Genomic DNA, 13700 nt, shown 5'->3' with positions numbered 1-13700 from the left:
AATATATAATTATCTTTCTATAAGTGTCTAATTTAGCAATTATATTTTTGTGTTTAAGTTTAAGATTTAGCGTTAAGTGAGTTTTTTATTGTTTATGATTTATAATTTAGGGTGTAAGAATTTTGGTTTGTGTTTGATAGTTTCATTGTTATAGTTGAGTTAATTTTTTAGGGTATATGGTTTTGGATTTATTGTGTATTTTATGTGTTTATCTTTTATTACTATAACTTTGTTTTCTCTAATTTTATTGTTATTAATAAAACTCAACTGGTTTATATTGTTAAAAGTGACATATGTTATCCTTTAATTATTCTTTAATTAATATTTTCAAATTAGGTAATAATATTTAGCTTTTTTTGAAATATGTAGTTATTTTTTATTGTATAAAATAATTTATTTTTACATTAAAATTATGATTATATGAAAAATATTATTATTCATCCAAAATATAATTTTTAGCGACTCAGTATTATTTTATAATTTGTTATTAATATTTGTATTTTATAATTTTTTTTGGCTTATTTAAATTTGGTGGACAAATGTTTAATTCTTCCAATATTTTTGAGTTAAGGTTTACGGTTTATTGTTTGTATTTTTAGTGTTATATTATTATGCTGTTATTTATAATTTATATATATATATATATGTTAGACAAAATATAATTTTTATAAGAAAATTATAAAAAATAATAATTAGTTACTTGGTAATGTTTTTATATATAATATTTATATCTATTTTAAATTAAATTAGATTATTTGGCAGTTGGCTATTTATTTAATTTTTGAAATTCACAAGAGGTGCGGGAACAGTTATAAGGAATTCAAATTTTTCGCAAGTGGTGTATAAATGGTAATTATTAGTTGACATTAGGTTATTCTATAAATAGAGCTTTAGAAAAATATTGTAGGGAGTTCAGTTCTTCTTGAAAAACACTTAGAAACCCAAAACGCTCTCAGCCCCTTGGCATCACAGAGTAAAATTGGGAATCTTAAGTAATTCCTCTGAACTTAAATACTTGTATTTTGCTTTCTTTCAGTTTTTTATTAATAAAATTCCTCTACTTTTACGTCTTCTTCTCTTTTACATTCATATTTCTTTTTTCATCTTCTTTTTAATTTCCTGTTTGTTTCAATTTCTGCAATTTACTTTGCCACCAGCACCTTGCATTTATTTGTTTATTTGTTACTTTTATTCCTTTTAATTTTATTTGACGTTACAATTGCGACATTGAGATACCCACATTTTCTTTTAAACATTAACAAAAATTCGAGTAAAACAAATTGGCACGCCTGGTAGGACATTGTCAATAGATTGTAGTTTGTCAAAAGAAAAATCAAGAGTTTCGAATTTGCATGTCGTTGCGCAGTGGTAAGTTCGTGCGCCCAGAGCCAAGGAAATCAGCATCAATTGACATGTCAAATACTTCTGCAGCATCTTCTTCTACTTCTAGTGATGAGATTAGAGGAAATGAATCCGAAAATTCTCCTGTGATTTCAAACGCAGAGCCTACCTTGATGTCAGTGAGGCATGATGGTGTTGGCCATGCCCATTCAGGGTTAAATGCAACTCACATAAATACCATGGGGTGGCCGCCATATGGCTTGCCACCGGGGTATGTCCCCTCCATGGTGACACAAGAATTGCCTGTGCCTCTCTACTCAACTTTTCAAAATCCTATTTACCAAAATCCATATGGCATGTTAAATGTACCTATTTTTGGGGCGTCAGATTCACACGTATCACAACAAAATTTTTCACATTCTATTAATACAAGAAATAACAGTGCATCTAATTCTACTACATCCACGGTCACTAGGGTAGAAAATTCTAGACCTGTATTTTCTGACATGTCAAGAGCAATGCATGTTAATCAACCTAGTCAAACTGTGAAATCTTTAGCAAATATTAGGCAACAGATGGATGAAAGCCACCATGATCTAGTAAACATGTTAACTCATCAAATGGTGACAGTTTTAAATCCTTTTTTAGAAAACACAAACACTAGAATTGAACAATTAAATAGCCAAGTTAATAGGATTGCTACTGTGGTAAATTTAGAAGAAAATGATAACCAGAGTTTAAGATTTGATAATGTCAATCAAAATGGTGGAGCAATTCCTAATTATGATGTCCATATGCCTAGACATGGTCAAAATACTGATGATATGTTAGAAAGACTTAAGCAAAACAACTTAGGGGGCATTATAATCTAGCAAGAAATGTTGAACAAGTGTTAAACCGTTTGGAATTTAATGTTGGTTGCTTAAATAGGCCATATTTTGTGTCTGCTTTTTCTAAATGTGTCCAACAAGAAGAGCTCCCAAGGGGTTGGAAAATTCCAAAATCCCTTACAAAATTTTACGGAGAAGAAAATGAGTCTACAGTAGAGCATATTGCTCGATATACTGTTGAAATTGGGGAAGCAGCTTCTAATGAATATCTCAAGATGAGATACTTTCCTTCTTCTTTAACAAAAAATACATTTACATGGTTCTCCAACTTGAGACCAAATTCTATTCATTCTTTGGCGCAGTTAGAAAGAAATTTTCATGATCAGTTTTTTCGAAGTGAATTGAAAGTTAGTCTTATGGATTTATTCTCTGTCAAACGTGCAGAAGGAGAATCCATTGATACTTATTTGGCGCGGTTTAGAAATATGAGGAATAAATGTTTTACTCCGATTCCAGAATCTGAAGTTGTCAAAATGGCTACTAATAGGCTAGAATTTGGAGTTAGGAAGAAGCTTGTTAATCAACATGCTTTAAATCTTTCCCAATTAGCTGAGAGAGTAAGACAGATAGAACAAATTAAGAAAGAAAAAGAAAATTTCAAAAAAGGTTAAAAAAAGATTGCATATGTTGATTGTTTTTCCGATAGTAGTGATTCAGATGAGAAAGAGATTTATATTGCCGAATTACGTGGGAGTCCTCTTTATGTATGCAAATCTTTGAAGCCTGTTAAAGGAAAAGAAAAAGTTTCTTCTTATTCTAAAGTTGAAAATAAGACTTATTCTTTTGATATTTCTAAGGCAAATAAAATATTTGAGGTTTTATTAAAAGATAAGCAACTTATTTTACCTGAAAGAAAAAAGATGCCTACAACTGATGAAATAAAGAATAAGAAATTTTGTAAGTTTCATCAGGTATTTTCGCATACCACTAACAATTGCGTCCATTTCAGGGACTTGATACAAAAAGCAATTGAGGAGGAAAGATTGAAGTTTGAGGATAAAACTACTATGAAGGTGGACACTGAACCATTTGCTGCTGACTCAAATTATGTTGAGCCATTCAATTTGTCAATCAACATGGTAGAAGTTGATGCCACAATGGTTAGTGCTAAAGATGAAAATAAAGACCTGAGAGTCTTTGAACAAGATAAGAAGCCAGTCTATCCTCGTCCTGGTGAGGATTTGTTAGATTTTTTGTTGAGAATTAAAGAATCTGACAGCACCATCGCCATGTGCCCAAAGTGCAATGCTGTTTTTGACAAGGAAGCTGCAAAAGAGTTTGAAAAGTACAAAGTTGAAGAGAAAGAAAAGGCTGAGTTGAGAAAGAAGATTGTTGAAAAAGAAAATGAAACTAACGAGCTAAAGCGAAAAATAACCGAGGAAAAACAAAAATTCAGTGGTCAAACTCCTTTGAACAAGTGCGTCAACAATACTGGGGTACAACCCGTCAACCAGAAGATGAAGACTGTGGTCATGATTGATGGAAAACCTGTTGGATTTTCTCAAAAGACAAGAGTTCCTCCCACCAAAATTTCAAACAATAAATGGGTCCAAAATGTGAGAAATGTGCAGAATCAACCTACTGCTTTTGCAAGAGGAAAAAACAAATGGGTGAAGTCTAGACCTTTCAAGCCCAGGTACTATGAGTCTCAGTTATAGAATATGAATCTTGCACAAGACGGAGGTAGTATATATATTCTAAAAAATGTGCCTATTCTCTCAAAGCCAATTTATTCTTGTTATAATCCTAACATGCAGTAGGTTCCTAATTATTCTCCTTGGCCAAATGGTCAAAATATTCTAAAATATTCTCCTTTTACAACTTTTGAACAGAAGGAGAATATACTTGAGTATGTTCCTTTGGATCCATACGAGGGACACGGAGTAGATTTTTCTCCTTTGCCAACCATGGCCAAGTCTGCAGAAATAGGCAATTCTTCTAATCACCCTAAATGCAATAAAAATGTTAAGAAGAATCTTGTTGGGAAGAGGGTAATGGTTGAAAACAAGGGAGAAAAGGATGAAGATTTAATTACTGATAATTTTGACACTGGTTTTGATGACAGCTTAGAAGCAATATTTGGTGTTAAGCAACCTATAGCTGTGGTGTCAATACTGCCTGAGGAGTATAGTCAAGTCCAGAAAGTAGAGTCATCCGAAGATGATTGTTATGATGTCTTCTCTGGAGGCGAATGCTTATTGCGAGATGACAATATGTGTGGTGGAGGATTATTTGAGAAGCCTACTGAAAATGACAAGGAGCATTTGCGTCCATTGCATATCAAGGCTCGTGTTGATGGAAGGATAGTTAATAAAATTTTAGTTGACGGGGGAGCTGCTGCCAATCTCATGCCTGAAAGAATGATGGGAAGGTTTGGAAAGACTAAAAATGATCTGATTAAAAGTAGCATTAGGGTAACAGATTTTAATGGAAAGACTTCTTCTGTTAGAGGTGTGGTTCTGCTGTCAATTGAGGTTGGTTCTGTCAATAGGCCAACTCTATTTGTGGTTGTTTCTTCTAAGGCTGATTTTAACTTGCTTTTGGGACGTGATTGAATTCATGGAATGGGTGCTATTCCATCCACTCTACATCAAAAGTTAATTTTCTGGAACGAAGATGGAGGAGTGGAAGAAGTTCCTGCTGATAATAGTACATGTTACTATGATGAGATGCATGTGGAGTTCAGGATGTATAATCTTGGAGTCAAGTCACTGACAGTTGACACCAAGGCATTTAATCTTGAAAGTATTGATATGTGCAAAATAGATATGAATGGTTTTATTTTGGTTCCTAAGGCCGGGGCAGATACGGCCTCAAGAGAAACTTAGATAAGCTTGACGAGCCAATTGGCTCGGCTGTCAGCCTATATGGCAGACAGAGAAGGGTGCATTGACAGTGTACCTTATGATTGTATATATGATTATAGTCCTTTAGATTTTGAAAAGAATAACACTGACACTGTAAAAAAGGTTGAGGTGCAGGATCCTCTGGAGGAAGTAGATATTGGTAACGGAGATTATCCTAGACCAACATATGTGAACAAGATGCTGCCGGATGATTTAAAAAAAAAAAAGAAATGGTGGAGATTTTGAAGGAATATTGCGACTGTTTTGCATGGGATTATATAGAGATGCCAGGATTGAGTCGTGAATTAGTAGAACATCAATTGCCATTGAATGCCAATGTTAAACCTGTCAAGCAGCCACTAAAGAGATTTGCTCCTGAAGTCGTGCAGAAGATTAAATAAGAGATTGAAAGACTTCTTAAAGCTAAGTTTATAAGAACAGCAAGGTATGTCAACTGGATTTCTAATAATGTTCTTGTCATGAAAAAGAATGAAAAATTAAGGGTTTGCATTGATTTTAGAGATTTAAAGTCTGCAACACCAAAAGATGAATATCCAATGCCTATAGCTGATATGTTGATAGATTCTACTGCTGGTCATGAAATGTTAAGTTTTATGGATGGATATTCAGGTTATAATCAAATATACATAGCTGAGGAAGATGTGTCAAAAACTGCACTTAAGTGTCCAGGTGCTTTAGGATTTTTTGAATGGGTTGTAATGCCATTTGGGCTCAAAAACGCTGGTGCAACTTATCAAAGAGCGATGAATAAAATTTTTCATGACTTTGTTAGAAATTTTATGGAAATTTATGTTGACGATGTGGTTGTCAAATTAAATGCTAAAAAAGAGCATTTAGAAAATTAAAAAAAAAAAGCATTTGAAAGAATGATATAAAGCATAAATTGAAAATGAATCCCTTAAAATGTGCTTTTAGTGTGAGTGCAGGGAATTTTCTTGGTTTCTTGGTGCAGGAAAAAGAAATTGAAATGGACAAAAATAATCTCTCATTGACATTTGGGTATGTACTTCATAAATATAAAAGCCTAATTGACTTAGAAATTCTGTTGAGTCTATTAGCGCTTGGAGTCAAAACTATTAGAATGTTAGTGTGGAGATTTTATAGGATTAGAAATTTCATCAAACTTAATTGACACCTAGAGTTTAACATATGAAAGAAACGACTTCACGAAGTTAAGATTCTGTTACTTCTGAAGTTAGGAAAATTGTGTCAATTAAAACAATAAAAGTGTGTGTCAAAAATTCTTAATTGAAATATTAAAGGTCAAAACAAAGGTCAATTGATACACATTTAATGTGCCGAAATTAGAGCAGATATCATTTGATACGCTTAAAATTTTCATACAAAAAAATAGACCCCATTGACAGTTCAATTATTAATGTAAAAATTTTATAGACTTAGAAATTCTGTTAAGTCTATTACTAGTAGGCATTTAATCTGTCAAGCGGATGTGTCTAAAATGTCAATAAACAACTAAGTTTTCCCACTTTCAATCATTGTATATCTTCAAGTGAGAAATCTTAGGAGTATCTTGTTAGGCAAAAAATTATTTTTATAAGAAAATTATAAAAAGAAATAATTAGTTATTTAGTAATGTTCCTATATATAATATTTATATCTATTTTAAATTAAATTAGATCATTTGATAGTTGGTTATTTATTTAAATTTTGAAATTAACATCAAGCAAGAAGTGCGAGAATAGTTACAAGAAATTCAAAATTTTTGCAAGTGGTGTACAAATGGTAACTGTTAACTGATATTAGGCTAGTCTATAAATAGAGCTTTAGGAAAATATTGTAATCAGTTCAGTTCTTCTTGGAAAACACTTAGAAACCCAAAATGCTCTCAGCCCCTTGGCATCACATAGTAGAATTGGGAATCTTAAGTAATTCCTCTGAACTCAAAACACTTGTACTTTGCTTTCTTTCAGTTTTTATTAATAAAATTCCTCTATTTTTACGTCTTTTTCTCTTTTACGTTCATGTTTTTTCTTCATCTTCTTTTTAATTTTTGGTTTGTTTTAATTTTTGTATTTTACTTTGCCTCTGGCACCTTGCATGTTTTCTTTTCATTTTTAATTTTACTTTCGAAACTACAATTGAGACATTGAGACACCCACAAAAAGAGTCGTTTCCGCTCCTTAAATTGAGATTGTGAAACAAAACTCGAAAATTGTTGATTTATTTGTTGTTAACAATGGAACAAAAATTTGAATAAAACAGTAGTATATATATTCCAAAAAAATGTGCCTATTCCCTCAAAGCCAATTTATTCTTGTTATAATCCTAAGATGCAGCAGGTTCCTAATTATTCTCCTTGGCCAAATTGTCAAAATATTCTAAAATATTCTCCTTTTATAACTTTTGAGCAGAAAGAGAATATACTTGAGTATGTTCCTTTGGATCTATACAAGGAACACGGAGTAGATTTTCCTCCTTTGCCAACCATGGCCAAGTCTGCAGAAACAGAAAATTCTTCTAATCACCCTAAATGCAAAAAAAATGTAAAGAAGAATCTTGCTGGGAAGAGGATAATGGTTGAAAACAAGAGAGAAAATGATGAAGATTTAATTACTGATAATTTTGACACCGGCTTTGATGACAGTTTAGAAGCAATATTTGGTGTTAAGCAACCTATAACTGTGGTGTCAATACTGCCTGAGGAGTATAGTCAAGTCCAGGAAGTAGAGTCATTAGAAGATGATTGTTATGAACTTATGATGTCTTCCTTGGAAGCGAATGCTTATTGCTAGATGACAATATGTGTGGTGGAGGATTATTTGAAAAGCCTACTGAAAATGATAAGGAACACTTGCGTCCACTGCATATTAAGGCTCGTGTTGATGGAAGGATAGTTAATAAGATTTTGGTTGACGGGGGGAGCTGCTGTTAATCTCATGCCTGAAAGAATGATGGGAAGGCTTAGAAAGACTGAAAAAGATCTGATTAAAAGTAGCATTGGGGTAACAGATTTTAATGAAAGGACTTCTTCTGTTAGAGGTGTGGTTCTGCTGTCAATTGAAGTTGGTTCTGTCAATAGGCCGACTCTATTTGTTGTGATTCCTTCAAAGGCTGGTTTTAACTTGCTTTTAGGACGTGACTGGATTCATAGAATAAGTGCTATTCCATCCACTTTACATCAAAAATTGATTTTCTGGAATGAAGATGGAGGAGTGGAAGAAATTCTTGCCTGAAATATTAGAAGAATTAAGTATAATCAAATCCTTGTGAACAGAAGAAACCCACTATAGTAGATGAAATTGGGGAGAGTGAGAGGTACAGAGTTGAATAAAAAGCTCATCACAAGAAGATAAGAGTACTGAGTGCTTTCACTTTTTGTTTAGCCAATTCAAAAATAAATAAATAAAATAACAAAGAAAAGAAAAAAGAGTACAATACTCTTATGTGCTTTTTAAGTAATGTCTCAAAATTTCATTCTTATCAACACTTATTGTTATCATTTATATATATTTAAAAATAATAAAAAATAATAAAAAATAAAAAATAAATAAATAAACATACATTTGTATATACTTCTTTTATTATTATAAACAACAAAATTTTTCACTTTCAATCACTATATGACTTCAAGTGAAAATTTTGGAGGGCATTATGTTAGACAAAATATAATTTTTATAAGAAAATTATGAAAAGAAATAATTAGTTATTGGTAATGTTTTTATATATAATATTTATATCTATTTAAATTAAACTAGATCATTTGGCAGTTGGCTATCTATTTAATTTTTGAAATTCACAAGAAGTGCGGAAACAGTTATAAGGAATTCAAATTTTCCACAAGTGGTGTACAAATGGTAACTGTTAGCTGACATTAGGTTAGTCTATAAATAAAGTTTTAGGAAAATATTGTAGGGAGTTCAGTTCTTCTTGGAAAACACTTAAAAACCTAAAACGCTCTGAGCCTCTTGGCATCACAGAGTAAAATTGGGAATCTTAAGTAATTCCTCTGAATTTAAACACTTGTACTTTGCTTTCTTTCAGTTTTTTATTAATAAAATTTCTCTACTTTTACGTCTTCTTCTCTTTTACGTTCATGTTTCTTCTTTCATCTTCTTTTTAATTTTCTGATTGTTTCAATTTCTACAATTTACTTTGCCACCGACACCTTGCATTTATTTGTTTATTTATTACTTTTATTCCTTTTAATTTTATTTGACGTTACAATTGCGATATTGAGATATCCACATTTTCTTTTAAACATTAACAAAAATTTGAGTAAAATAATATAAAACACAGTTTTTTATATAGTTTAAAACAATTTTTTATATGTATATTCTATTTTGATTTTGTTATTGAATTGATTTACATTGAACTTTTTTAATTTCTTATGAAAGACGTGTTTGTGAATTATTTAAAAGCTTAGCTTTTCAGTTATGTTTTTGTTAAGAATATTTTTTTAAACTGATTATCCAAATTAGCTTTTAAAAATTTTAAAAGCGAATATTTTAGTTTTTTAAAAAAATTCATATACAAGAACATCTCGATATTTTACTTTTGACAGATAAATAAGACTTCCGTTTAATTTTTGATATAATAATTACTCAGATCAATTTCAAAAATTTTAAAAGTGAACATTTTAGTTATTCCTAAATCCTTGGTTAGCGTTTACTTTGATTAGCTTAGCGATTGAAATTCAAAGATTTATCATTTGAAAATAAGAATTTGCATCTTTTTTTATTACTTTTTATATAATTTAGGATATAACTTTAAATAATTAGTCTTTTTATTTATTAAGATATATGACTTAATATGCTAATAAGCATTGTTCAAAAATATTTATTATTATATTTATATAATTGTATAATTCCAATTTTAATTTTTACTTATATAAATTAGTGTTTATGGTATATTAATTTAATATATAAGTATATAATGTTAATTTTTTACTATTAGAATATATAAATAATAATTAAATATACTAAGAAATAAGTCTTATTATTGTTTATAGTGGTTAGCTTAGCCATATAAATTTTAAAATTCACTCGTTCAAAGCAAGGATTTGTATAATTATTTATTATTTCATATATTTTTAGTTTTTTTGAGCTCATACGATCTCTAATTGTAATATATTTTTCACAAGTAGTTATTACGACTTTAGTTTTTAGTTATTCTTAAATCTTCGGTTAACGTTTACGGTGGTTAGCTTAGCAATAAAAACTCAAGGATTCACCATTTGAAATCAATATGGTTAATTTAGTGATGAAAACTCAAGGATTCACCATTTAAAAAGAAGGGTTTGTATCATATTTTTATTACTTTTTATATAATTTAGGATATAACTATAAATAATTAGTCTTTTTATTTATTAGTATATATAATTTTATATACTAAGAAGCATCACTTAAAAATATTTAGTATTACATAGTTGTACAATTTAAATTTTAATTGTTCAGTTTAAAAAGTTATAGATAATTTTATTAATTTATAATATTTTTATTATATTAATAATTTTGTAGATAAATCATTTGTGTTGTTAATATGATTCAATTAATTTTTTTAACTAAATCACTAAATTCAATTTTCATAGTATAAATATTATTTGTATTTTTTTTCAAACATTATATACATTAGTATTTACGGTATATTAACTTAAAATATAAATATAAAATGTTAATTTTTTTTATCAATAGGGTATGTAATTAAAAATTAAATATAATAAGAAGCATGTCTTACTAGCAATAGCATTACGTAGCTTAACGATAAAATTTTTGTATTCATCAATTAAGAATAAGGGTTTGTATAATTCTTTTATTGCTTTGTATACGTATGTTTTTTCAACTTTATTATTTCTCACAAATTACGTCTTTAATTTTTAGTTATTTTGTGATAATTGTTTTTATTTTTTAATTAGCATTGTACTTTTAAATTATTATTATTAATTAGTTGTCAAGCATGAATTTTTTTTCCTTATTTATTTAGTTTTATGTTAAACGATTAAAAATATATTTTCCTATTATTTTATATATTTTTAACTAATCTAACTCTTAGAATATTTAATAGTATTTGAACATTTTAACTCTTATCATCTGTTTTATATTTTGTTATCATTGAATATAATTGTTCTGGTGGTCAAAATCAATCTTTATTTTGATTTTCTATTAAATAAAATCTTTTTGACGAAATTTTTTTTCTTAATAATTAAAATGCATTATTTTCTGTTTATTTTTTGTTTTTTCATTTTGGATTATGATATCTATAATATTTTAGTTTTCGTTTAAATAAAAACTTGAAAATATTAGCTTTCCAGTTATGCTTTTAATTTTTTTTTTAAATATTCCGATGGATGGCTTGTCTAAATATATTTTTTATTACTTAATTTATTAATGTCATTTTTTTATTTAAGAATTTTGACTTAATTTCAACCCATTATTTTTTCCATTTTTCTTTAGTTTTGCATTCTTCAGTTTATCATATTAGTCTTTACCTTTCCGTCAATAGTTGATAAAAAGTGTGACTATCTCCAACTATTTTACTTTATTTTTTGCAAATTATCAAAATGGTCTTAGCTTTATTTTTTTAAACATTAAATAATATTCATTAAAATAAATTATAGCTTTGAATTAGTATGTGATTTGAATTACAGGATTAAATTAGTATTTTTTAGACTGTTTGGTTAATGAATGAAAGTAAATAAGACATAAATATAAATACACAAATAGACGTAGATATAACTATAAACAATTTTTTTTATTTATTTAATAAATAATATACAATGCAATACACAAATCACAATTATATTAAAATGTTAATATTATTCTTCTCTTCCCATCATTATCACTATTCAATTTGTTATTTTTTTTAAGATTAGCGCAGTTCAAGCAACAAAACCTAGATATAGATTATTATTAAAAAAATTAAAAATAAAAATAAAAGAAAAGAGAAAAATTATGGAAGCAACTTCTACAAAGAAATGATGGTGGTGATGTCTTCTTTTTTAGAGAAAGACTAGATTTGTAAGAAGATGACATGAAAAACATTGTAAATAGCTTAAATACAGGAGGGGGGAGAAGGACGGAGGAAGAGAGAGTTGTCATGGGAGAGAAGCAAAAGACAGCGGTGAAGGAGAAGGGAACGGTTAGAGGAAGAAAGATAGATTTGGAAAATTCATAAAATATTAAACATAAAAAATTTTGGTCTCAACTTTCCAAAGGAATTTTTTTAATAATAAAATAAAAAAATTCATATACATGATTTTTGGAGTTTAATTTTTAAAATATAATTTTGGCATTTAAGCAAGTTCACCAGACTCAAGAATTTTTTTAATTATAAATAAATAAATAAAAGGTCATATTTAACAATGACAAATATTGTTATCGTCTCTAAAAATATATAGGTATACCGAAATAAGTCATATTTAACAAAAAAATTTTAATTATAAATTAAAAAAATAATTATTTTTCAAAAATAATCCACTTCAAATATATCAGATTGGAAAGTTAACATATCAGATTAGAAAGTTAACAATAGTAACCATTATTATCATTTTCAGAGTACACAGAAAAAATACACAGCATAACAATCTTTGTTATTTTTGGGAAAGAATTTTTTTAATTTATAATTAAAAAAATTCTTATTAAATATGGCTTATTCCGGTATACCTATATATTTTTCGAGACGATAACAATGGTTGTTATTGTTAAATATGACTTATTTTTTTTAATTTATAATTAAAAAAATCCTTAAGACAAACTCACTGTGTACAAATACCAGGGATAATAAACATCTCATGTTATAAAAAATTAATTTCGGGTTCACCAAGGGTTGAACTCTTGACCTTCTGGATCTAAAACTCTAATACCATGTCCTAAAACCACTCATCCCAAAAGCGTAATCTGATAGAACAATGTAACACTAATAATCATATCTCTAATACTTTCTAAACCTTCATTGTACACATTGCGCGCTTAGGTCATTGGCTCCCTATACTTTCTCTAATTAAAATAACACTTCATAAAGGAAACAGTAATCGCTTTGACATAATCACACATCGTACAATTTTGAAAGACGGTCGTATTCTAGTTTTCCCTCTATACTTGCTTCAGAAGAATTGGGTAAATTATTAGTTAGTGCTTGGATAAATTTGTTCTCCTTACGCTAGTTGCTTCCTATTTTGTCGAGAAGAAAGTAATAGAACCTTGGGTGGAAAAAAGAAAAGGACACCATGCGTGCTTTCTACCAACATTCGTTAAAGGGATGTGATATGCTCCAAAATTTTTTCCAGGCAAGGCAAAGCTTGCTTCGTTTTTTCCAGAAGTTTTATATTTACAAGAAACACAAGACAGGAAGACCCTAACTTGTAGAAATGGAAGTCTGAATTAACTATTTCCCATTAGTATTGGCATGCTTATGGAAAGGCCAAAGATTTACCAGACGCTCGAGCACACTTTTCGAGAAATAGCCAGAGAATCCGGCAGGTGTTGTTGGCGGAGGAAAGTCTTCTGCAGGCATAGCAAATGGATGAATCATCATTTCCATCTTTTCAAATGTGAGGTATGATCCTATTTCTTGAAGCCTTTCAGGACCCATAATAGGCAGTGTGTGCTCCTGGTGCAACGAAGCAGCCTCACTATCGTTCTTCTGC

At 29.3% G+C, this 13700-nt stretch overlaps 1 protein-coding gene across 5 annotated transcripts in view; it reads right to left on the bottom strand.

Moving 5' to 3' along the window:
• The window catches only part of LOC107486763 (inositol hexakisphosphate and diphosphoinositol-pentakisphosphate kinase VIP2), a gene marked incomplete at its 5' end in the record, with an annotated part of 99466 nt that overhangs the window by 72116 nt on the left and 13650 nt on the right, over positions 1-13700 (bottom strand). For 2 of the 5 annotated variants that reach the window (XM_021141105.2, XM_021141107.2), the window contains 1 exon segment: positions 13260-13699. In XM_021141105.2, the coding sequence (XP_020996764.1) occupies positions 13439-13699 (261 nt within the window). In that variant the 3' untranslated portion in view covers positions 13260-13438. 5 annotated transcript variants of the gene reach the window in all.

This window comes from Arachis duranensis, chromosome 4, assembly GCF_000817695.3.
Source record: "Arachis duranensis cultivar V14167 chromosome 4, aradu.V14167.gnm2.J7QH, whole genome shotgun sequence".
In the NCBI taxonomy this organism is placed as follows: Eukaryota; Viridiplantae; Streptophyta; class Magnoliopsida; order Fabales; family Fabaceae; genus Arachis; species Arachis duranensis.
Note: the sequence above shows the minus strand (reverse complement) of the source record. Positions and strands in the feature narration are given on the sequence as shown.